This window comes from Chiloscyllium plagiosum, chromosome 12 (assembly GCF_004010195.1).
Source record: "Chiloscyllium plagiosum isolate BGI_BamShark_2017 chromosome 12, ASM401019v2, whole genome shotgun sequence".
Lineage (NCBI taxonomy): Eukaryota > Metazoa > Chordata > Chondrichthyes > Orectolobiformes > Hemiscylliidae > Chiloscyllium > Chiloscyllium plagiosum.
This window is the reverse complement of record NC_057721.1, coordinates 7075919-7103201: the sequence shown is the minus strand read 5'-3', so window position 1 is coordinate 7103201 and position 27283 is coordinate 7075919. Positions and strand designations below refer to the sequence as shown.

The following is a 27283-nucleotide window of genomic DNA, read 5'->3' as shown; positions in this document are numbered from 1 at the left end:
GATTCCTGTGAGTGTGGCGTTGATGATCCGGTGTGTGTTCTCTATTTCTGTGTTTTTAATGATTACAAAGGTGTCATACACATATCTGACCCAGAGTTTGGGTTGAATTTGCAGTAAGACTGTTTGTTCTAATCTTTGCATTACCGCTTCTGCTATGAGTCCAGAGATGGGTGAGCCCATGGGTGTGCCGTTGATTTGACCTTATAAGCCTCGAGCCCCTTATCTACTATAAATCTATCTAACACCGTCTCAAATAAATTTAATAACACAGTCTCCACTACCTTTTGGGGAAGAGAATTCTAGATATTAAAACCCCCCCAGAAGATTTCTGCTCATTTCAGTTTAAGAATAAGAGATTTCCCTTTTTAGTTTTGGTTTCCCTCACAAATGGAAACATCCAAAAGGTATCACCCTATCCAGTCCCCTCGAGACCTTATATTTTGATAAGATCATCTCTCATCCAAATTCCAATGGATATAGGCCTAACCTGTTCAACCTTTTACATCCCATGATGATGAGTTGAAAAATTGAACTACTTCTAAAGCAGGTTATTCAATGAAGGAGATTAAATCCTTGCACAGTGCCACAGATGTAATCTCACCAATGTACATCTATATGAAAACTTCACTAATTTTGTGATGTTATGTCTGTGATTTACATGTATTATATCATTTATATTATAATTTGGATTTTGATTTAGTGAGTGATTTGGGGTTTGATATGTGCATGAGGTGTGGTTTAATAATTAAAACTCGTTTTTTTTTGTAGCCTTCATTTTAAACTGGTGTATATCAGAATGGCTGGCTATGGGCACTCACGAAGCGAAAAGTTGAAGTTTGCTTGTATGTGAGAGTTTTATGATAAAAAAGAGCAAAGCATTGGTTTGCCTTTTGTTTAGAAGGATTAATAATTGTTTTGTTTCTAACTTGGAAAAACTCATAGAATTTAAAGCTTTGATTCTCAGTTCACAGGAGATCTGACAGGTCAGATATAAGAACTGTTTCTCCTGGAGGAAGCAGTTAATTCACAACAGTTAGAAAATAGTGTAAATGTTTTGAAAATTCCAGACAGTGTTTGTTTGTTTGTTTAGAAGCAGTCATTCCTGTAATGTTTTTAAACTTCTACATGGACTTCTGTGAATCATACTTAGCAATGACTTCCAGAACCAGAACTGAGTGCTGCAATCCGTGTCAGCATGCTGGTCACTGTGAGCAAAATGTTGGAGTGGCTGCGTGCACATGTAGCCTCAAGGGAACATCGCTTTGAACTCTGAAGAGGTTACTTGAAGCTAAGAAAGTTTAAACTTGGTTGAATTATCTCAAGGCTTACACTTAACTGTTTTTAATTTAAACCTGTAGATGTAATAGAAAAGGGAACTTACTTTGTAAAGTAATGGTGTTGAAAATAGATATTATTCAATTTAATACCATTCTATGTAAATAACTTGGTTTGTTCTATTTTATCATTTATTATAAGAAAAACAAAACAGTAGCATTGCATACTATGTTTCAGTGAAAGACCATCAGGTTAAATTTTAGAAAAAGCACAATTTGATCGGGTATTATTTCAGCCAGGAATTTGACTAGTCTGGTTGTAACCTCAGCTTGGATCATAGCACTTTTTTTTCTCTTTTTCTTTATTCCTTTCATTTATATTTACAGCACCACTGCCACCATTGCTGATAGCAATTTTTCCTCTGGCTCAACTTGGGAGCCACTTGGCGGGGGGGGGGGGGAGAGAGAATGTGTGGAGGAGTGTAGTTTTGGTGGAGGGTTAGAGGATAGTGGTTTGAAGGTCATGCTGCATTGTTGGAAGAACTGTTTGTTGGATGAGATTTGAAAGCAAGGTCTGACCTCCTTCCTCAGGTATATAAGGAAATATCCTATTGCACTATTTTGAAGACCACAAAGGGAACTCTTCCCATTGTCCTGATCAATATAACTCTCAACCAATGTCAATAAAAATATATTGTGTGAATATATTATATTATTTTGGTAGATACAAACTGCTTTGTATGAAAGAAGTGACTATACTTCAATAAAACCTATTGAGATGTAAAACCTTTTTGGATGTCCTGAGAGCATGAAAAGCTTTCTAACAATGTGATGAGCATGATGGTTATTTTCGTTATGAGGTAGGCTTGCAAATCCATAATTGCCTGTTTCTCTTTACTGTCTTCCTGTCTTTCAATATTATGAACAGCTGAGATTTGAATGCACATGTCTTGGATTGATGAATGTTTCAAGTATTGGAAGTTGATGCTTTCTTGAAAAGAAAATCTTGTCTTATTCAATCACCCCAACATTGAGCCCAACTGGGGGAATTCGTCTTGTATGCTAGAGCTATGTTAATGCCGTTAAAGATTACCTTGAGTGAAGGTTGTTGTTTTGAATCTGAAGGTTGCCTTTTGTGTTTACTACACACCATCAGCCCATGTTTACTGGCTGAGTTATTTTAAGAAATGCAGAAATTCTAGTTCAAACTCCCATTCTAGATAGCATCACTTTCCTCTCCATTTATGTTGGTTAAGGGACAAATAATTGAGCACAGAGGAACAATTCCCCTACTATTGAAATGCATGAACTGATTTAGTTATTTTCAGTGATGTTTGTAAATGGGGAAATAGGGTGATAGGGTAATCCTTTTACTTTGGCTGAAATATTGCATTACCTACTGTAGACTTCAAGTTATGTTTAATTTTCCTTTCACCTGTATGACTTTACTTTTTTTTTTCTGCTGTTTTTCTTGTTTAACATAAGGTAGGAATCCAGTCAGCATTTGTTCAAAGTCATGATGCAGACAGCAAATCCTCTGAGTTACAAGGTATTGATTTTAGTTTAGATTCTGCTAAACACTGCTTTGCTCTTTTCATTGTGATAAAATGTTTGGTAGGTGTGTGACTCATGCCAACTGTTATCAAAATTATTTATGGAATACTATTTTTATTGGTAAGAAAACAAAACTGCTTATCCAAGAATCTTAAAATGCAAATTCTTCCTTTTTCATTTTTTTTTGCCTTTTTCAGGTGGATGTTCTTGAAGAAAAAATCCATGACACTATTTTGAATGGATTACCTGCATTTCAGTTGTGTATTTAAATTTGTGTTACTGGCTGTAAGACACCTTGGAAAGTCCTGAAGCTTTGATAGGTTCAGTGTAAATTGAAGTCATTTTTTTTGAAGCCTTACATATCATGAAGCACTTTTGAATACTTGCATTGAAATTCTTGTATAAGCTCAAGTCATATGATGCATTACTGTTGAAATAGTTCAGTAGCTCAATAAATTGAGAAAAAATGGATTATATCGCTTATTGGGTGTAGACTTAGACTCACCCAGTATGGAAACGGGCACTTCAGCCTAACTTGTGTGTACCGGCCAGGTTTCCTAAACTGAGCTAATCCCATTTGCCTGCATTTGACCCATATCTCTCTAAACCTTTGTACCTGTCCAAATGTCTTTTTAATATTGTAATTGTACCAGGCTCTACCACTTGCTCTGGCAACTTGTTCCATACATGCACCACTCTGTGTAGTTTTGGATTCCCCTACCGTGGAGAAAAGACCTTGGCTATTCACCTTATCTATGCCCCTCATGATATTATAAACCTCTATAACGTCATCACTCAGCTTTCTATGCTCCAGGGGAAAAAAGTGCACCCTAATCAGCCTCTCTTTATAGATCGAACCTTCTAGTCTCAGTAGCATACTTTGTAAATTCTTTTTGTACCCTTTCCAGTTTAATAATGTCCTTCCTAGAGCAGGGCTGCCAGAATTGTATGCAGTACTCCAATTGTGGCCTTACCAATCTCTTGTAGAGCCGTAACATGACGTCCCAGTTTCAGTACTTCATGCTCTGACCAATGAAAGCAAGGGTGCCAAAAGCCATTTCCTTCATCCTGTCTACCTGTGATACCACTTTCAAGGAACTATGTACTTGCACTCCTAGGTCTCTGTTCAGTGGGACATTACCATTAACTGTGTAAGCCCTGCTGTTGTTTGGCTTACCTAAATGCAACATGAATTAAATTCCATCTGCCGTTTCTCGGCCCACCTCTTTATACTCCTGTACTGTCAAATATGCGATCTTTGTCAAATGTGCGATGTTTGTCTGCGAATACTGAATTTTGTTGTTACTGATTTTTTGGCACGGATAGGCGAATTTGGTATTTGTGATTTCGCGGATACAGAGAATTTATTGTATCTTCTCAATTTCCTGCTGACTATTATGCAACCTATAGTATAATCCCATCTAAGTGATCACCCCCTTTTTTTTCTCGATTCTACCCATACAGCCCCATTGGACAATGCCTCAAGAATATCCTCTCTAAGTACTGCTCTGATTGTGCTGTAAATCAACAGTGATCCAGATAAGGTTTTGCCCTATTACTGATGTCACTTACCTGAGAAAGTTTAACATTCATCAAGGATAAAATCAACTGAATTTCTTGAATAGATTTCTTTCTTAGCTTGTCAGAAGTTTCAATCACATTTACAAAATTTTCATCTGTCTCCGTTTCCATGAATCAGTTGAGGTGTTCAAGCCTAAATGCAGTTTAGTAATTTTGTCAAGTTCCCTCAAGTTGTATGTGACTAAACCCAAAACCATTATTTTATATTTGCATCAATCGATCTTTAACCTTGTAATTTATATAATTGCTCATTTTATTTACTACATGAAGTTTACTGAATGGACTAATGTTTTAATATATAGGTAAGTACCCTTATGTCTTCAGTACTCTATGATTGATTTCATTTTGATTTTTTTGGAAAAGACATCTCAATGGTTGTACCTTTTTGTTCAGAGCAGTGTACAAATCTCCAGTCTCTATCACATCGGAATTTTAAAGAGTTAGGTAAGCAGTGCAAGATCATGGGAATGTGAACCGTAGCACTTGCCAACGTGTGTTTATCAAAACCTGGAAGTAGCATTGTAGCCCTGGTAAAACAAGAATCTTATATGTGGGAATGACACTCTCTCTCCTTTGCAGGTGGTATCCTGGTCATCATGTACACTGTGCTCTAGTGTTGTAAATAGATTAGATGTGACCTATACCTAATTTATTGCACTATGGAGATCTCAGGAGTCTTTTTCTGCTTTTGGAATACTGCATTCCATTCTGGTCTCCCAGTTATAGGAAAGATGTTGTTAAACTTGAAAAGATGCAGAAAAGATTTACAAGGATGTTGCTGGGTTTGGAGGGTTTGAGCCATATGGAGAGGCTGAATAGGCTGGAGTATAGGAGGCTGAGGGGTGGTCTTACAGACGTTTATAAAATTATGAGGGGCATGGGTAGAGTACATAGACAAGGTATTTTCCCCAGAGTGGGTGAGTCCAAAACTAGAGGGCATAGGTTTAAGGTGAGAGGGGAAAGATTTAAAAGGGATCTAAGAGGTAACTTTCTCACAAAGGGTAGTGGGTGTATGGAATGAGCTGTTAGAGGAAGTGATAGAAGCTGGTTCAACTACAACATTTTAAATGACATCTGGATGGGTATATGAATAGGAAGGGTTTAGAAGGATATGGGCCAAATGCAGGCAAATAGGAATGGATTTAATTAGGATATCTAGTTGGTATGGACAAGTTGGATAGGAGAGTCTGTTTCCATGCTGTGCAATTCTGACCATTTGGAGATTACAAATGGACTCTGTCTGCAGGGACATGACGTACAGATTTCTAAGTAACGTGAGGACACATACTCTGTCCTGATGACCACCTTCAGTGTGTGACTGCAGCAACCTGAGTGTAGATCCTCTGTGTGTGATCATCAAGTGTCATCATGTGTTGAGGATCTATCAGCCCTGATGTTGCAAAGAATGGGTCTGGCTACATTGTAGTGGAATGCCTTAATCAGGCCCATGCTGCAACATCTGTCCATCCTGGAGATATTTTAGAACATTCAAACATACAAAAATCCTACAGGAACAACAGGTATGGAATGAATACTTCCTCTCCCTGCAGTATCTAGAACCAGTTTCAGAATACGAGACAGATAATTTTCGGTAGAAATGAGGGTGATGTCTTTGGAATCTACCCCTCTATAGGGCTGTTGAGGCTCCATTGTTTAGTGCATTCAGTACTGAGATCGATTAAACTAAAAACATCAAAGATGATGGAGATTGTGTAGGAAAATTGTGTTAAAGTCAAAAATCAACCATGATGTAATTGATTAACAGAGTGGAATCTACGTGCTGAACGTTCTACTTCTGCTCCTAATTCTTATGTTCTTAAAATGTGTTGTAACCACAAGCCTGTTTCTTATGTTTTAAAATGCATTGTAACCATAAGCACTAATCTGTATGTAAAGTCTTCAACGTTCTGCAAGTAAAGAAGCTGGTGGATCCTGTGAACGATTGTTTGGAAAGAACATGTATTGTACTGAATTTTCAATAATGGCCAATATGAAACTGCCATGGAATTTTATACATTTTGAAAAGTGTTGGGGAAAAGAAAATTCACCAAAAATGTTGGGGAAAATATATCAATATCATAGTCATATAGCACAGAGGGAAGCGATTGGTCCATAATGCCTTTGCCAGTTCATTGAAAGAACTATCTGATTAGTTGCAGTCCTTCCCCTATAGTCCAACTGTTTATTTACGTTTTGAAGTATCCAATCCCCTTTTAAAAGTTATTGTATATTATGAGTAGTAGTCGATCTCATGTAAAAATCGACCGCCTATTTTGGCCAAACAAATCTGGAATTTTCCATTTATCTCATATAAAAGTCGATCCTAGTTCTTCACAGGTAACTGATCAACCTTTGAGTCAGTGTGTCAGTTGTTGTGCTCAGTTCTGGCTTTCCAGTCTGCCAGTCATCCTGCTCCACTCCGGTCCATTCCACTCACTGTCTTCAGAATTGCTGTAATTCATTTTTTTTCTTTATTCATTTAGAGATCAGTTTCGTTTCTGCTAATGATAGAGTATGAATTTCAGCCACTCAAAAGTAGTATCCATGTATTAGCCGACTGCATAAATTTAACCTTAAACAGTCCAAAGCATTTGATGAATAATCGAGTAAATGTGGTACTATTGATCGTGTTCCATCACACTTTCAGATAGATTGTCATTACCAGCGAATAAAAAAGGAGTAAAGTTTACTTTCAGGGCTGCCTTGTCATTATTTACAAGTACAGGGTTTCTCCTTATTTCTAGAATTGTTTAATGTAAATAACTGTATTTTTTAGTAAGCTACTGAAATATTTCTAATAAAGGGCATATGCCCGAAATGTTGTTTCTCCTGCACCTCTGATGCTGTACTTTCCCAGCAACGCGCTCTTGACTCTGATCTCCAGCATCTGTAGTCCTCACTTTCTCCTGCTGAAATATTTTTCCAAAGTTATGAAAACTGAGTTCTATTATGAAAGCAAATGTTAGAAATGTACTAGATCCTGAATCAATCCTTTAAATTGTATAAAAAGTTTCCAGCTGGGTGCCTTTCATTGTTGAGTGCATTTGATTCAAGATCATTGTTGAGCTACCTAGAAAATGAAAGACCCACTAATGTGGCAAGAACATAAGGTTTGGCATATCGTTTAAGACATACTTAGAATTAGATTAGATTACTTACAGTGTGCAAACAGGCCCTTCGGCCCAACAAGTCCTCACCGCCCTGCCGAAGCGCAACCCACCCATACCCCTACATTTACCCCTTACCTAACACTACGGGCAATTTAGCATGGCCAATTCACCTGACCTGCACATCTTTGGACTGTGGGAGGAAACCGGAGCACCTGGAGGAAACCCACGCAGACACTGGAAGAACGTGCAAACTCCACACAGTCAGTTGCCTGAGGCGGGAATTGAACCCGGGTCTCTGGCGCTGTGAGGCAGCAGTGCTAACCACTGTGCCACCGTGCTGCCCAAAACTTTAAACGTGAGAATTTAATGTGACCAAAGCAATCAGTTTAAAAAAAAAGACTGTGGATGCTGGAAATCTGAAATAAAATCAGAATATGGTATAAATTCTAAGCAGGCCAAGGGAACGTCACTGTTTTAAGTAAAACAGTTACGTTTTCAAACTAATGACCTTTCATCATCCTGTAACTTAGTTTACTTTTAATAGAACTCCTTTTATCTCACCATTTTAACAGCTGTTCTCATAAGCTGATCTTTGGACCAGAATGACCAGTATCTGGGTAAATAGGGCACCCAACAGTAGTCATCATCTGAATCCCTGTTCAAAAAATCTTAAAATAAAGACTCCTTCAGCTTTGGCTTGGGCTATGATCAATGGACAGATTTATTCATTAAGCAGTGAAAAAATAGTCTCCATGTTAAGGAGCAGACTTTGAGGAATTACATACTCTGTAATCATCCCCCAAATTAGAAGAATTTTAATAAACTGTAATATGCTGCTGCTGCCATATAAAAATGGACTAGAAGCACTAATCATAAACTTTAGCTAGTAACATGTATTCAGAATCCTTTGAAGATGGACTGAACCAGAGGAAATTAATAAGTTTTCTTCAATCAAGTAGAAATGCCAACAAAATATATACTTATTGAAACTCTCAGGGCCCTTGTATTTGATTGAATGGCTCAGTGCTTTCTGGGAGAAACTTAGTTAGAAATATTTTGAGTGACTCACAAAACAGCATATCATCTAAAAACAGTGCCAGTCTAAAGGCAACTTTCCAATTGCCAGTTATTTACCAGCACTTTGAACATAACGATTAAGGTTATCAGGATTGCAAACAAGGGTACTAAAGAAAGCACCATGTTTGGAAAATAAAAGAAGTAAAAATTAAATTAAGAAAGGATGCAATTGTATGATTAGATTAGATTCCCTACAGTGTGGGAACAGGTCCTTCAGCCCAGCAAGTCCACACCAACCCTCCGAAGAGTAACCCACCCAAACCTATTTCCCTCTGACTAATGCACCTAACAATGTGGGCAGTTTAGCATGACCACTTCACCTGACCTGCACATCTGAACTGTGGGAGGAAACTGGAGCACCCAGAGGAAACCCTCACAGACACGGGAAGAATATGCAAACTCCACACAGACAAGTCTCCCGAGGCTGGAATTGAGCCCCAGTGCCTGGCATTGTGAGGCAGCAGTGCTAACCCACTTAGCCACTGTGCTGCCCACTATTAATGAAATGTACTGTGACTTTTAATTGACTTAATGATAATATGTCACTTAACTGTCAATGAGTGAAAAATTTGAAGTCAGTGTCTTAGCAGTATGTGCTTTGAACTTTTAGTATTAACTGATATCCTAAACCAAGGATTCCCAATTTTATTGAAGAAGATCAACTCATCAAATACTCTTCCTGCCTGGTTTATTAATTTCTATACTCTTAAAGAATTTGCTTTCATAAGGCAAGGCTTCCATATAATGCTATAGAGTTTCTTGATCATAGGATCAGCTGAAAGATTTTAATTTTCTGAGACAGTGTAGCTGTCCCTTGGCCATCACATCAGCACATTATTCTTTTGAGCTCAACCTAACATCCATTTTGACACAACTGAATGGAACTAAGAGCAGATATCTTCATGATCATGAAAATCTGGTGCTACTGAAAAAGTTGAAGTTGAGAGGAAACACAAAAAGAGGTTTAGATGGTTATACGGTTTGGAATTTGAGGTACCAGATGAGCAGCAGCTAGCTTTGTCACATGGATGGATTTGCTTGGGAGAGTCCTTTTGATGTGAGTTATGGACAAGGCGAAGCTAGTTGTTAGGGGTTTAAAAGGGATTGGATGATTTAGAATTTATACTGCACTCTCTGAGCTGAGGAAGTAATCTTAATAACTGTTGTGGTTCTGTTCGCCGAGCTGGGAATTTGTGTTGCAGATGTTTCGGCCCCTGTCTAGATGACATCCTCGGTGCTTGGGAGCCTCCTGTGAAGCGCTTCTGTGATCTTTCCTCTGGCATTTATAGTGGCTTGAATCTGCCGCTTCCGGTTGTCAGTTCCAGCTGTCCGCTGCAGTGGTCGGTATATTGGGTCCAGGTCGATGTGCTTATTGATTGAATCTGTGGGTGAGTGCCATGCCTCTATGAATTCACTGGCTGTTCTCTGTTTGGCTTGTCCTATAATAGTAGTGTTGTCCCAGTCAAATTCATGTTGCTTGTCATCTAAGGATACTAAGGATAGCTGGTCGTGTCATTTCGTGGCTAGTTGGTGCTCATGGATGCAGATTGTTAGCTGTCTTCTTGTTTGTCCTGTGTAGTGTTTTGTGCAGTCCTTGCATGGGATTTTGTACACTACATTGGTTTTGCTCATGCTGGGTATCGGCTCCTTCGTTCTGGTGAGATGTTGTCTGAGAGTGGCTGTTGGTTTGTGTGCTGTTATGAGTCCTAGTGGTCGCAGTAGTCTGGCTGTCAGTTCGGAAATGCTCTTGATGTATGGTAGTGTGGCTAGTCCTTTGGATTACGACATGTCCTCATCCATTGCCTTTCCCTTAGGCATCTGTTGATGAAATTGCGCGGGTATCCGTTTTTGGCGAATACATTGTATAGGTGTTCTTTTTGCAATATACCGACCACTGCAATGGACAGCTGGAACTGACAACTGGAAGGGGCAGAGACAAACCACTATAAATGCTGGAGGAAACATCACAGAAGCGCTTCACAGGAGGCTCCCAAGCACTGAGGATGTCACCTAGACAGGGGACAAAACGTCTGCAACACAAATTCCCAGCTCGGCGAACAGAGCCACAACAACGAGCACCCGAGCTACAAATCTTCTCACAAACTTTGAATCTTAATAACTGTTTTGGCCACATATTCATGAGAATATTTTTCTGCAACGAGCTGCCTTTCTGCGAGGTGACACATGGGCTGGCTTCAGAAATACATTTACTTGCAAAACATAGAACAGATGCAGAATGAGAACTGTATCTGTGGCCTGAATGATGCTTTTGGCTGTGGTATTTTTCAATGACATCTATTTTGCTGAAAATGGGATGTATTCAACTAAAACTGATATTTTATTGGTATTCTAAACAAAAGCTTTTAGGCATCTTCATGATACAAGTTGATATTTCCTTTTGTGACTGTACTGCAGAAGTTAGGAAATGTAGTCAGCTTTGTGGGGCTTTAAAATGTAGAAAATTCAATTGAACAGAGTAGAACTGGAATAACTTTAAATCTGTGATCTTAATGAATGTGTTACTGTCACTCTGGTTAATTTTGAATTATGAAGATAGTCTCATACTTAAGAGACAGAGTGTTCTTGCCCCTCTCACCCTAAACTTATGCCCTCCAGCTCTGGACTCCTCCACCCTCGGGAAAAGACCTTGCCTATTTATCCTATCCATGCCCCTCATGATTTTATAAACCTCTATAAGGTCATCCCTCAGTCACCGATGCTCCAGGGAAAACAGCCCCAGCCTATTCAGCCTCTCCCTATAGCTCGAATACTCGAACCCTGGCAACATCCTTTTAAATCTTTTATGAACCCTTTTCAAGTTTCACAACATCCTTCCGATAGGAGGGGGGCATGTAACACAACTTTAAACAAAAATAGTACCCACAGACAAGAATTGTGTATTATTGATGTTGCTTTCAATTTAAGAAGATTGAGAACCTGTTAATCATAAGTGCAAATGATGAGCATTACCTATGAAATTTACTTGAGCCCCTATAAATAGGCACAAATCTAAATTTGTTGGGGTTAGGAGGTGTATGCTTGTATTCTGCATTTCAAATAGATATGATTACTTCACTAATCAGATTTTTGGATTTGAACACTTGGTGCTCATGTTTTTAAAGAACAAGTCAGCAAAAGTCCCCAAAACTCGGAGAAAATTCATTCACATGGGGAAACATTCAGAGAAAAGTTGCAAGGTACTAAACAACATATCAGCAGTACGTGTAGGAGAGAAACAGCCTGTGATTGGAGGAACTGTGGAGTTGGATAAGTCAATGCTGAAGTTGAGATATTAGGGAAATTTTTTGGAGGAGGTTATGAGAGAGGGAGTGGGAGGCAGGAGAATGATGTATGAAGGGATGGGGGGGAAGGATAATGAATGAACAAGGATGAGGCTGCAAAGGTGGAATCTATGAAGAAGGAGGAGGTCACAAGAGGGGAAGCGGAGGTGGGGTAGTGTTGGGCAGGAGAGCTAAGAAGGAGGTTGCAAGTTGGAGACTGAGGTGGGAAGGTGCTTGGGCTTAGGATCAAGGAGCCTTCAGGATGGGGAAGTGGGATGATATAGTTGATTTGGGAGTTCGAGTTAACAAAATATTAAGATCAGCAATCGATAAAAGGTTTTTCTTTGCTGTGGATAACGGCAAATTTATGCAAAAACCTAGTAAGATAACAAAGCACTGTGATGTGATTTTGGAGTTCAAATTAAAGGAAGAATGTTTCAACTTAAAAATAATGTAATACAAATTCTACTTTGCTGTTATTAAGGAATAAAAATAGAAAGGTTTGAAATTGGGCTTGCCTCTTTCAAATACAAGAGATCACAGACACATTTGGTAGATGTATTTAGAGACTGAAGTGATTTTTTTTTAAAACATCCAGCCACAAATTAAGAGTATTCTGAGGTTAATGGCATATATCTATAGTGCATAAAGGTTCTGAAATTTTATATGCCTTGATGTGTTTTGGCATAGCAAAGATGCTGTTGACACCAAACTGTATTTTTCTATCAATGTCTTTTGCTTTTAGAATGAGAATTGAATTGAACTTTTACAGTGTAAGAATTAATGTGCTTCTATGAATGGCATCTTCAATATTTAGGAGTTTTGCATTCATTTGGAAAATCAGTTTTACCAGACAGCACAGCAGGCAGCTAGTCACTGATCTTTCAACACTGAGAGACTAATAAGCAGCAGAGGTGGAGGGTTTGAGATCTAAGGAGAGGCTGAATAGGTTGGGGCTTGGGAGGTTGAGGGATGGCCTTCTAGAATCATGAGGGGCATGGATAGGATACATAGACAAGATCTTTTCCCTGGGATGGAAGAGTCCAGAACTAGAGGGCATAGGTTTAGGGTGAGAGGGGAAAGATTTAAAAGGGACATAAGTTGCAACTTTTCATGCAGGAGATGGTTCATATATAGAATGAGCTGCAAAACGATATGGTGGAGGCTGGTACAATTACAACATTTGAAAGGCATCTGGATGAGTATCTGAATAGGAAGGGTTTAGAGGGATATGGGTCAAGTGCTGGCAAATGGGACTAGATTAGGATAGAATATCTGGTCGGCATGGACAAGTTGAGCTGAAGGGTCTGTTTCCGTGCTGTACATCTCCATGACGCTAACTAAAAGACCTGAGATACTCAGCAACTGTACAGTGAACAAATGAGTGGAGGATGGTTATATCTGAAAGTGTCAATATTCTCTCCACAAGCCACCAAGCCTAATCCTTCTGGATATTTAAAAATCACCAACAGGTGCAAGAAATAATCAAGAAAGCTAATGGAATGCTGACCTTTATAACTAGACAACTGGAGTACGAGGATGCAGATGTTATGCTGCAGTTATACAAAACCCTGGTTAGATACCACTTGGAGTATTGTGAGCAGATCTAGGTACCATACCTTAGGAAGGAGAGATTGGCTTTGGAGGGAGTACAAGAATGATACCTGGACTTCAGAAGTTATGTTATGAGGAGAGATTATACAAATTAGGCCTGTTTTCTCTACAATTTACAAGTGATCTGATTAGGGTGATCTGATTGAAGTCTTCAAGATATTAACAGGAAAAGACCAGGTAGATAAAGATAACTATTTCCACTGGTTGGGGATCTTGGAACAAGGGAGCAATCTGAGGATTTGGACCCAACTATTCAGCAGAAATGTTAGAAAATACTTCAAGACCCAAACAGTGGTGAATGTTTGCCAGTTGGGGAAGGAAGTTCCAATGTATGCTGATAATTTTAAATCTGAAACAGATCAATTTTCATTCAGCAAATGTATTAAGGGATATGTACTGACAACTTCTAGGATTGGCACTCCCTTATACATTCACTCCCATCAATGACTGTGCAATTTCCAAGATGTATTTCAACTACTCACCAAAGCTTCTTCAACAATGTCTCCTAAACCTGTGATTCTACCACCTAGAAAAATGTAGCAGCACGGAAGCAGCATCACCTATAATTTTCCCTCTGGGGAGATGCACCAGTTCAACTTGCAAAAATGTTGCCTGCCTTCATCGCTGGGCCAAAATCTTGGAAGATCCCATGTGACAGCACTAGGGAAGTACCTTCATCTGATTAACCCTTTAAATTTTTGAACAGGTTATAACATTTATGATCATTCACTTCTCTGGAAATACTCATTCATCTAAGGAAAATTGTGGCTTGAGGTTCTGCTGTTGTTTCCCTCACTGTCTTAGGACGCATTGGCTAATTTTTCAGCTTTAAGGATCCTTTTACTATTTTATATATTAGCCAAGTTAGCTATGACCTCCTCCTTTACTGTTATGTTAGCAGCACCCTCTTCTCTAGTGATGGATACAAAGTACTCACTTAGTATTTGTGCATTGCCCTGAACCTATACAAGCAGATTTTTATGTCGATAACAGTTCCGCTCTTTGACTACTGTTTTACTGTTAATGTGCTTATTAAAAGCTTCATTTCCTGAAGCTACTAATCTCGACATATACTCTTTCTTTGTCATTCTAATTACAGTTTTTAAGTTCTCCTCTGTACTTCCTATGTTCAGTTGGTTCAGTGTTAACCTTACAATTGCTATTAGCCTTTGTTTTCTCTCTCATTTATACTGTCATTAGTTAGAATCTGTGGAAGTCTTTAATGCCGATGCTGAAGAAGCTGGGTTGTTAAGAATCTTCATGGCGGAGATAGACTTTTAATGAGTAAGGGAATCAAGGGTTATGGGGAAAAGGCAGGAAAGTGCAGTTAAGCATTAGCAGATCAGCCATGATCTCATTGAATGGTGGAGCAGACTCCATGGACTGAAGGTCTACACCTGCTCCTATGCCATAAGGTCATCCAGGGAGACTGAGTTTGGGTGCTCTTCCATTCTTTGTCATGGAAATGTCTTTACTTTTATCTAAATCATAGCCTCTTTGAAGACACAAATTGTGTTTAAATTATAGAAACAGGAACGGGGGAGGTAATTGCGTCCTGCCAGCCAGTTCTTTCATTCAGTGAGATCATGAATGAAAACTAACTTAAGAGCCTTAATGCTGTTAATTAACAAAATGTACAGCTGCAGCATAACTTCTGTGTCCTGTTTTTAAGCAAAATTGCAATTGACTTTACTTTCCTGTCTGTATCAAGTACACCTTTTCAACTCTTTATTTTTGTAAGTTCAGTACTTGTATTTGTGTGTGTACATTTGTTGTTGTGTTTTTTGGTAATAAAACGCCACTTCCTTTTACTCAACCTTGCAATTGGCTGTCTTTCCTTTTTGATCCAGTTCGTTAAGTTTAATTGAACTATGTGCTTTTAAAAAGAAAAGAAAAATGATTTCTTGCAACTAACCAAGAGGTTTTAAAAAATAAGGGGAGTTGGTGTGACCCATCCTCACCTGGTTATAACTACATTAAGGATTCTGTCCACAAAGAGTGTATCAGGATTAGAATCATGCATTATAAAGAAGTTGTGGTTTGTGAGATGATGTTGGATTGGTGCTTGGGTTTTGCAGTTTTCCAAGAAGAGGCATTAGATTACCTGATATCTCTGGAACTCCAGGTTGATGCTGTTCATAGACTGTAACGACTGCTTGTTTCACTTATGTTAGTGTTGTGCATTTGTGCCCATGTCGTCCTGAAATAGTATAACTCTGTATTTTGTTTTAAAACTGTTAGGAAAGATCAGGCAAGCTTTTTACCCACTCTTGATGAATGATCGTTGTATATTTTGATGTGTGTTAGCACTCTCTGTTGGACATACAAGTAGTTGATAAATACTGGCAAACTGCTGGAGGTCTGCACACTATAATGTTTGTTCTGCACTACAGGTTCAAAGGACCTTGTTGTAAAAGCACAAGTGTTGGCTGGTGGCAGAGGAAAAGGGATATTTGAAAATGGACTGAAAGGAGGAGTCAGAATTGTTTATTCGTAAGTATTATAAGAGAAACCATTTTTTAATTCCTCCCTGAAACACACAAGTTTTGGATGCTTATAAAATAATGTGTTTCTTCCTGCCATGAACACTGGAGGAATGATTGTACAAAATATATTTGATTGAAAACAATGAAGGCATGTCCAAGCCCATTTAAAGAATTTTGATTTCTGTGAAATCAGGAGTGGTCCAGTGCAGCTGGAATATACTGATTGAGAGGCTGTTGTGTAACCAATGCATAATCCTCAAAGCAGTTTATTTCAAAATCTGTGTGCAGCTGATGATCTATCTAGACATTCATATAAAGTTACAATAATTACACTTTTAATTGTATAATTTTAAATAAAGTCTGATGCTATTAGTTTGACTCAAACAATACTAAAATCTTAGCACTTTATTTGTATTTTTTTATTGAAATTAAGCACTATGCTGATTAGTTTCATAAATTTAACAATTATAATTTGTTTCTTGATCAGATAACTTGCCCCAGTGTGATTGATTTCCTTGTTGCTATACTAACTATTTTATGTGCAGACATATTGAATACATAATTCTATCACTCCTGACTGAGAGATGCATCCTTTGGTTGCATTGTTAATTCATAAACTTGCCTTTTACATTAATGCTATCCGTGTAATTACAGACCTTTATAATACCTTGGTTCACCATTGCTGTAAATTAAAATGATCATTCATAAGATTGATTATTGAAGTCTTTTGATAAGCAAAGTTCTCACTGCTTTCACCATTTTGAATAGATTTGTAGCCACTCATTCCTATCGCTTGTATTAAACCAGACTACGGGTGTGGGGGGAAATGGTAAATAAGTTTATTACATAATAGCTAGTTACATTACATCTAAGGTACATGATTCTGGATCAATGGTGCTGGAAGAGCACAGCAATTCAGGCAGCATCCGAGGAGCTTCGAAATCGACGTTTCGGGCAAAAGCCCTTCATCAGGAATAAAGGCAGTCGCTTGTATTAAACCAGACTACGGATGTGGGGGGCAATGGTAAATAAGTTTATTACATAATAGCTAGTTACATTACATCTAAGGTACATGGTTGTCTCTTGTACAGGAATTATGGACTATGGGTAAAGGGCAGGAATATGGATGTGAGGAGTGTCAGATCTGCCATGATCCTATTGAATAGTGGAGAAGGCTCAAGAAGCTGGGTGACCCACTCTTGTTCCTATTTCTTATGGTCTTGAGACATCAGGCTCAACTTAAGAATAAGTCCAATTTAGTAACATATTCTCTCACCATACTGGTAACAAGGACAGTACCAGAAACAGATGGGTTGAGACCCACTGGTTAGCTCCCCCAGGAATAATCCTTTATATCTTGATCAGCAGAACAAATCTTGTGATCTCAGCTAATCCCTTCAGATACTAACTGCCTTCTACAATGTGAAGTACCTTGATTCATTCCCCTTTACTCCAGCTTTTTAATCCAGTTGCAACACTGTTATTCTGAGAGTGCTAAGTACCTTGTTGATCACAAATGTGAAAGCTTTCTAAAAACACATATATTAATGAATTACATTTACTTTGTCAGTTCAAGTTGGAACAACTTTTATTTATATTCAATCACTAATGCAGAAATTGTTTGGAAGTGCTTCCTAAGGCAAGGTATAAAAGAATGAAAAGGAATTACCTAAAACACAAACCAAATAATTTTGCCAAATGAGGTGCAAGGGAATTTAGGAAAATATTTCCAGAACTTATTGTCTAATTGACTGAGGCATAACAAAGTGGAGTGTAGAAGGGTGAATAATTGAATAAGAGTACAGAAATTCAAATCCTGCCATTAAGACTGCTAGAAATAGATTAAGTCGTCAAACTCCATTGTTAACTGTTCGTGGAAATGGGCTGTGGCCTGTGTCAACATGACAACAATGACTACAATTCAAAAGATAATCACTTACTATAATATCCTTTCGGACATCATCAGAGCATGAACAACATATAAATGGAAATTATTTTCTGACATATGCTCCAGTTTGCACTCTGTTCCTCACCTCACTACTCTGATCTCCCAAACCAAATTCCCTTCTCTCTGTAGTCCAAACCTCAAACTACCCACAAGAAATGTCACACTGATTGTAATGGCAAGATACTCCATAAGAAGTCAGAGGCTGAGTCAGATTATTGGACCATATGCTTTCTAAGTCTACATATTTAAAGAGTTGTTTTTCCTGGTTAGATGGAATGTGTAGAATCTACAGTTAATAAAATGCCATTCAACCAAGCCAATGGCATTTATGTGAGGCTCCAATACTAATTATCTCTTTCTCCTCCACATGCCTTCTCCCTCAAAATATTTTAACTATCTTAATAGTATTTAGTCTAAACACTGTATGTCACTATGAAGTCTACTTTCAATTTTATTTACTTTACTTATCCATGGTGTAATTCTTGTTAATCCGTTTTTCTACTCTACTGGAATATGTTTGTCTGAATTTTATTCAATCACTGCTTTAAATATTAGTGATTGTTGTTCAGCCTCTGTCAATATCTTTCTCCGGTTTAACTCTTTAACTGTATCCTCATTCCCTCGTCATTGCTGTTTATATACTGTTTACCCAGTATATGACATTCATCTTTGAGAGGGATATAAATTGTGCAGTCATCTTAAACCTTACTGTGATCATTATTTTCCAAATGTTTTCTCTTGCTGGCTTCTCGCATCTGCTCCATTTTGTTTCCTAGCAACATTTCCTCCCATGTTTTTCAAATTAATTCATGGGATGTGGGCATTGCTGGCTAGGTCAGTATTTATTGCTCATCCCTAATTGTCCAGAGTGCGATTAAGAGTCAACCACACTGCTACGAATATTGGACATCTTGCATATGGTGTTGATTTAAGGGGTTCATGATCACAGTTATCAAATATAGATAGTTGGCGGTTTGTAGCAATTTTCTGATAGTTTATTGATATTGTTAAGATGCAGCAGTTTAAATATGGTACATTAGTTAATTAGATAAAGAAGTATACAATTGGAGATGGAGGACAAACAGACTGTTGACATGGATGTCTTAGTTTCATTAAGGTTGTGGGGGCAGCATCTTGCTCTCTAGCCACGGTGTTAGGGATCTTTCTCCTCTTCTGCTTGTCCATCTCGCAGCTGAGGAAACAGCTCTTAAAGGACCTTATGTCTGCCCCTGAGCATTTATTGCAATATCTTATTTCTAGGGCAAAAATTTTGAGTCAATCAATTGTCTAAATCTTACTGGACAGTGGCCATGGATAGCTACTCAAGGATGATAGCACTGGATGATTTTTTTAATACTTGTGTAAGACTAGTTTCTAATGTGACACAGTTAAATGAGGTTTCATGATACATGGGAAATAGCAAACATGGAATGCTGAGTGAGCAGAGGTTTGAAAGGAACCCCAATTTCCAGCAATTGGGCTAGAAAGGAATCATAAAATCTCCATCGCCACCACTTATTTTCAGTTTGCTGCCATATTATTGAGGAAGTAATAGTAGTACATTTGGAAAATTATAATCTAATAAAGCCTTGGCGTCATGAAGGGGAAATCATGCCTCATTAATTTATTAGAGTTTTTTGAGGAAGACCCAAACAGTGGAAAGAGAAGAACCAGTAGATGGATGATCTGATTGAGCACACTTTTTCTTCCACCCCCACCTAACTATTGACTCCTTTCTCAATCAAAAATCTAAGTCAGCCTTGAATATATTGAATAACTCAAACTCCATTGCTTTCAAAGGAAGATAATTCTACAGACTAACAGCCCTCCTAAGCGAAAAAATATTCCCCTCATCGCAGTCTTAAGTGAGAAATGTTTGATTTTTAAACTGTGTTCCTAAGTTCTAGGCTTCCTTACAAGGGAAAACATCCTCTCATCATTCACTCTAAATCCTCTCAGGAAATTGTGTTTAAATAAAGTCATCTCTCATTCTTCTATGCTTTATTGACTAGCCCCAACCTCAAGTTAAGCTTAATCTCCGGAATCAATCATGTAAGCCAAATAGTTGAATGCCAAATAGGAAGTAGAATAAGAAAATGATAAGGAGGAATGAAATAACTGCATAGAGGTGAGTATCCTGTCACCAAGTTACCCTTTATTTACACATGCACAGTACACTGGCAGTAACCAGCCAGCTTGAAGTCAGGCCCTGAAGTAAGGAGACTCTCTGAATCCTCTATTTATATTCTGGATTAGAGTGGTGCTGGAAAAGCACAGCATTTCAGGCAGCATCCGAGGAGCATCCAGAATCTGGTTTCTAGCATCTGCTGTCATTGTTTTTACCTCCTTTGTTTATATGTCAGCCAGGGCTCCCTGATTGGCCCAGGTTAACAGCCCCAATCAAGACCTCACAGTCAATAAGATTTACCTGGTTAAAATCACTAGAAAGGGACTACCATTACATTTGTCAAGCCATCTGCATCTGAGATTCCAAGTTCTGTTCTTTGCCTTCATGTAAATATCAAACCTCAGTTTCAGGTACATAAGGAGAAAAATAAAATCGTGGCTTTATGTTCTGTATCTTTAAAAGTTAGCTTCTAATGGTTTCAGTCTCATACTGAGTAGGTCTGATGATACCTCATTCATGTTTTCAGTTTCATTTTGTGAAATATTTCTGCAAGATTTGAAATAAAAAGTTCATTGGTTAACAACTTATTTGATTTACAGTCCAGAGGAAGCCCGGGATATTTCTTCAAGAATGATTGGAAAAAAATTATTTACTAAACAGACAGGTGAGAAAGGAAGAATATGCAACCAAGTGTTCATTTGTGAGCGAAGGTACCCCAGAAGAGAGTATTACTTTGCAATAACACTGGAAAGAACATTTCAGGTGAGTAAAAAGACAAGATCAATGTGAAAACTTTGTTTTCCTGGGTGGGTAGTTCATTTTTGCGTACTGTTGATCAAACAAAAAAACTCATTCTTGTTACATCCTTAAACTGTCATGAAGAGTCCCTAAAATAAGTATCTTGGTAGAAACAGTTAAGTTTAAAGTCTTATGCATTTTGTTCATCATTGAAATGTATTAGCATAGATTACCTATGCTAATGCAATATTTTTTAAAAATGTACATGTGACCCTTATTGGTAGTCTTAATTATATCTATATCCTCAAACAATCGGAATGGCAACACCTTGTATTTATTTAGCACCTTTGCCATAGTAATATGATCTAAGGTGTTTCAAAGTGTAATTAGCATTGACTGAACTTTATAAGGAGCTATTATAAGCTTACTGAAAGGTGAAGATTTTGAGGAGCAGTGCAGAGGAGGACGGAAAAGTCCGGGTGTTGTTATACATTAGCAGTCTCTTATTAAATCTATACTACTTTGACATTTGGATTGAAGAAGAACAATGATACTTTCTAGGTAAAGTCTCCATCCTTCAAATCATAAACCTGAGTCAAATTGAATCCCTATTTTACTAGGTGTACAGATTGGGTGTGGGCCAAGATGTTATTAAATGGGTATTTATTTTTGTAAATCCTTATTTAGGATGTATGTACCACGTTTAATTTAGTATTTATTAATTACTGAACACAGGAAGAAATAGTAAAGCAAGACCCATACAACTTAGAAATAAGGGCTGGATCTAGAAAGATAAAAGTTTTATAAAAGAACACTAATCAGTCTCTGAATTATTCATGAAGAGTAGATAGTTTAACATTCTGGCTATTGTGGTGGATGTTACTGGTACTGCTGATGGTTGTTGAATAATCAATTTTGAAATTCTTGGCTTTTTAAGTTGGTTGAAACCCCCTTGATTGCTTTCAGTAGTGGCTGCTTGAGAAAGAGTTTTTTTTTCTTGTTTTACTTGTTTTGTGTTTAAATGGTTATTCTCAGGGTTATGACACTTCCAACATACGAGTCCACACTCTAGGATGCCATGCCACTCACATGGACAGGCTAGTGCTGCAGTTGGTTTTTAACCCCTTTATCTTGCATATTCCTGGAAGGACAAAATTTTGATAATCTTCAAAAGGTGATTGCTGCTGAAGGCAGCAGCAGCCCCCACAGTTATCTCTGCCTGTTACCTTTTTCTATTCGTTTGAAGTTTCCTTGTTACTCTACAAGCGTAACATTGCATGGGTTGCAGTCAGGACTTTGTCAGACATCAATTGAATTTGCATCTGCAATCTTTTTTTTGCCAGAGCAGACTTAACTCCAAAATGTGTCTTGAGAATAAAAATGAGCCATGTCCATGGTACATCAGGGTTCTAATCCATCATCATGATACTATCTAGGAAAATTCATGTGCTATGAATCAAGATTGGAAAATTGGGTTCCTGTCATTGTCAAAAAAGTTTTATCTGTTGTCATAACCGTTTTCAAAATTAAGATTTTAATGGCAGATTTTGAATGACTATAATCATTTCGTGTACTGTAAGTGAGGACATAGACATTACTTTCTCACTAAAATAATGAAGGGGAAAACTTGTAGGAAGTTTTCAGTTTATTGGTATGATAAGTGTCTAATGACCAAGTGCCTGATGAGTCAGAGACAACATTTTTTGGCAGGGGATTGTAGCAGTCTGTAAGAGTGAGAGCATATGAAAGGTCAAAGAAATGGGTAATGTTAGAGTTTAAGTTTGATGTGCTAGCACAAACATAATGGGCCAAATGTTCAGTGGTTCTAAAGCCTTTGAGCTGGATTATTTTATTTTGTTGGGGAATTATGTATTTGATCCAGTTGCTTCTGTAACCATGTTATATATATATATCAGTTTATATATTTGATTTCACTGTTTAAAATTTAAATAACATGAAATTAGGAACTGGCAAGGGATCAATTCCTTGTGTGCTAGGGTTCGAGTCCATATTTCAAGTCTGCAGTAAGTGTGATTAGAAAACCCTGTTCATATTGGCATCATACAAGCTTGTGACTGCATTTCTTGCTCAGTCTCTTTGATGATTATGTTCCACTTGTCCTTTTCTAAAAGGTTGGTTGCAGTAGACCCCAGCATTGGACGCATTAAATTGGATTTTAAATATCATTCTGCTATTATTACTGAAGCTTTCTGTAATGCTAAGATTTTACTTTTTGTCCAGAGTTCAAAGAATGCCATTACAATCAGTGTGACATTTCTTGTGGGTAATTTGAGGTTTGGACTGCAGAGTGAGGGGAATTTGGTTTGGGAGATCAGAGTAGTGAGGTGGGGAACAGGGTTCAAATTGGAGCATAGGTCGGAAAATAATTTCCATTTTATATGCTGTTCATGTTCTGAGGATTAGATTCCCTATGGTGTGGAAACAGGCCCTTTGGCCCAACTAGTCCACACCAACCCTCTGAAGAGTAACCCACTCAAACCCATTCCCTTCTGACTAATGCATCTAACACTATGGACAATTGAGCACGGCCAATTCACCTGACCTGCACATCTTTGGATTGTGGGAGGAAACCGGGGCACCCGGAGGAAACCCACGCAGACACGGGGAGAACGTGCAAACTCCACACAGTCAGTCGCCTGAGGCGGGAATCGAACCTGGGACCCTGGTGCTGTGAGGCAGCAGTGCTAACCACTGAGCCACCATGCTGTTTGAAAGGATGTTATAGTAAGTGATTATCTTTTGAATTGTAGTCATTGTTGTCATGTAGACACAGGCCACAGCCTGTTCCCGCAAACAGTCAACACAAACCACCAGTTAATTTCTTTCTAGCAGTTTTAAAGACAGGATCTGAATTTCTGTTCTCTTATTCAATTAATGCTAAAGGATCTTTTATGGTCAGCTGAATGGGTGCCTTAGTTTAATGTTGCAACTGAGATTCAACACTGCTAACAATGCGACATTGAAGTACTAGCCTAGCTGATGTGTTCAAATTTCTGAACTGGGATTTGAACTGACAGTTTTCCAATATGGAGTTCAAGCTGTGACCATTGGGGTAAAGTAATGAGATGGGTGCCAGAAGAAAATAATTTACAGGGCACAACTCACGTTGAAAGAGATTGGTCAGGTAAACTTAAGTGAGGATTCAAAATTTGAATCCTGGCTGTTGTCAGAAGCAACAAATATATGTAAGATTTTATTAACAACAAAATGGCTTTTCAATTTAAAATAACACAACAAAATGGCTGCAAGTTATGATTTGACTTTGTGAACCTGTACTGCTGCTTTGCTGAATTAGCTGTAATAGAAGATAAGGCAAACTATGGAGTTTTCATAAAATGAATTATGAACCATTAATGACCACTCGAACTAACCTTGACCTGCTAGCATAAGATGACAATCTATGTAAAACCGTTCCCCAGGAAATATCATTGGATTAGCCTGCTGTCAATCATGTTATCTTATTACAGTTGATTGTTTTTTTCTTGTAATTAAGGCTGTATTGTCTCTTAAAAAACCTATTAAAACTGCTTATTGTTCAACTATAACGGCTCAATTTTGCCATGGAGCACAGAATCTTTAACATCTGTTTCTGGGCAGAATTGCGTCAGGCTGCCTTACTTTATTAAACAAATAACCTTGCTTTATACAGACCGCATTCCGTAGATTCTTTTGACCAATCTCGAAGTCAAGAGGTCCTGCTTGGGGTCTCATATCTTCACAAGTGGAGATTTAGATTTGGTGCAGTGAAGTGTGTATTAGTTAGAGAAGAGAATATTTTTGTGTAAAATTTGATTTTTTTTCTAGAAAGATCTATACACAGGATGTGGGTATTGCTTGCAACACCTGCATTTACTGTAGCTTCCTGATTGCCACCCCCCCTATAGAGTTTGATAGTTGACTCCTTGAACTTTTTTGCAGTCTTTACATTATAGGTACACCCACAGTGCTGTTAGGTGTGGAATTCCAAGATTTCGAATCTGCAACTATGATCAAGCCACAATATTATTTCCAAAATAGGATAGTGTGCAACCTGAAGGGAACCAGTAGATTGTGTTATTCTCAGGCACCTTATATCTTGATTCTTGCAGGCTAAAGAGGTTGTAGTTTTGAACAAAGCTATTGAAGAAACCTCAGCAAGTTACAACTTATGAATGTTACACCATTGCAGACAAAGTGCACTAGTGATAGAGAGATTGAATATTTCAAGTGGTAGTTGGGAGGTGAAACAAGTGAGCTGTTTTTCTGGATGATGCCAAGCTTTTGATTGTTGGACCTGCACCCCTTCAGTCAAGTGGAGAGTATTGACTGTACTTCATAGATGGGAAGTCATAGGTTGGGTTACTTTCTGTAGAATGCCCTGCCGTTGACTTGCTCTTGAGTCAACAGTGCCATTGGATTGCATTTTGCCAATTATCGCTCAAAAATGGCATTGTTGACACTGTGAGACCAAAATAAAGTTCAAGTTGGTGGAAGTTTTCCCATCATTTACCACTAGATAGCAGCACAGTACTTTAACCATGAAGTGTACAATTGGTACTTGGAAATGTGAAGCAATCTTCCTGCATGCATCGTCCTGTGACATTACAAGCAACTTAACTCTTGAATACAGCAGTCATAAAAAGAGTCCACTAAAAAGGGGAAAAGATGATTAAAATTAAGATTGCTCTAGGGCTAACATCTTAACTCCAGGGTAATGCTATTTGAAGTTCTTTGTTCAGACAGTAGTGACTTGTTTTCTGGTCCTGATGAGGCAAATGCAAACAGTCTCATGTGATTAGAATTCGGTTGCCTGACAGAATTTTTCCTGACAAAAATTGCAATTTGCACACCAGATTTTAGGATAACTTAGTTCTAGTTGGACTGTTAATTTGATGTTTAACATGTTCCTCACTAGTTGGCATGCTGTCTTCCACCCTCTGTTCCTTGTAAGAGTGAATCATGCTCAAGTTCAGGTGGGTGGACAGGGAGAATCTTGAAAGAACATTAGGACATAGGAAATAGAAACAGGAGTCGGCCTTTAAGCCCCTAACATCCGCTGTCCCATTCATTTAGATCATGACTGATTTTCTATCCCAACATCAGTTTCTGGCACTATATCTGTATCCCTTAATGTCTTTATTATTGGAAGTCTATCAATCTGTATCTTGAATACATTCTATAACTGAGCTGCTACAGTTCTGAGAATTCAAAGATCACCCACTGTCTAAGTGAAGAAGGTTCTCCTCACTTCAGTATTAATAGGTTTACCTCTGATTTTGAGGTTCGGTCCTTTGGTTCCAGACACCCCTACCCCTCACCCACCACCAATACCACTATTCTTTCTGCATCTCCTTTTCCATCCCTGTAAGAAGTTTTAGTATTTGTGAGATTTGGCTCTCATTCTTCAAAACTCCATAATAATTACCCAGCTTCCTTAATTTCTCTTCATGAGACAATCTCAGGAATCAGTCTGTTGAATCTTTATCAAACTCCCTTATGACAAAACTGTACACAATGCTCCAGGTGCAATCCCACCAGGTCTCTCTACAATTGAAGCAAGATCTCTTTGTATGTACTCGAATTTTCTTGCAATGAAGGCCAGGAAGCCTTTTCCTTCCTAGTTGCTTGCTGCACTTGCTGTCTACTTTTCATTGACTGGTGTATAAGAACACCCACATCACTTTGTACATCCACATTTCCTGATATGCCACAATTTAACTAATACTCATCCTAGCTTTGATTTATGCCAATATGTACCCCCTCTCCGTTGGGCTTTAAATTTGCTCACCAAACTCTGATGAAAATCTTTATCAAAAAGCTTCTGAAAATCCAAATACACCATGTCTACTGGTTCTCCCTTATCTATCCTACTGGTTATATCTTCAAAATATCTCCAGTGGATTTGTTAAGCATAGTTTGCCTTTCATAAACCTGTGCTAATTTCTAAATGTTCTGTTATCACGACTTTTACATTAGACTCTAAAATGTTCCCCACTACTGATGTTAGGTAGCTGGTGTTATTTGTTCCCTTTTTTAAATGCTACTTTACATTTGCTACCTCTAATCTGTAGGAACTGTTCAAGAGATATTTAAGAATTTGGAAGGTGACCATCAATGGATCAAATATTTCCAGGTCCACCTCCTTTAGTATTTAGAGTCATAGAGATGTACAGCATGGAAACAGACCCTTTGGTCCAACCCATCCATGCTGACCAGATATCCCAACCCAATCTAGTCCCACCTGCCAGCACCCGACCCATATCCCTCCAAACCCTTCCTATTCATATACCCATTCAAATGCCTCTTAAATATTGCAATCGTACCAGCCTCCACCACTTTCTCTGGCAGCTCATTCCATACACGCCCCACCCTCTGCGTGGAAACGTTGCCCCTGGGTCTCTTTTATATCTTTCCCCTCTCACCCTAAAACCTATGCCCTCTAGCTCTGGACTCCCCGACCCCAGGGAAAAGACTTTGTCTATTTATCCTATC

At 38.3% G+C, this 27283-nt stretch overlaps 1 protein-coding gene across 3 annotated transcripts in view; it reads left to right on the top strand.

Annotated features, from left to right (window-relative positions):
- LOC122554937 (succinate--CoA ligase [ADP-forming] subunit beta, mitochondrial-like) overlaps positions 1 to 27283 on the top strand; it is an 84092-nt gene that overhangs the window by 18040 nt on the left and 38769 nt on the right. For 2 of the 3 annotated variants that reach the window (XM_043700376.1, XM_043700377.1), the window contains exons 3-4: positions 15885 to 15984; positions 20653 to 20815. In XM_043700376.1, coding sequence (XP_043556311.1) covers positions 15885 to 15984; positions 20653 to 20815 — 263 coding nt within the window. Of the gene's footprint in view, positions 1 to 14021; positions 14156 to 15884; positions 15985 to 20652; positions 20816 to 27283 lie in introns of all 3 variants that reach the window. The other variant, XM_043700378.1, reaches the window with a different exon arrangement.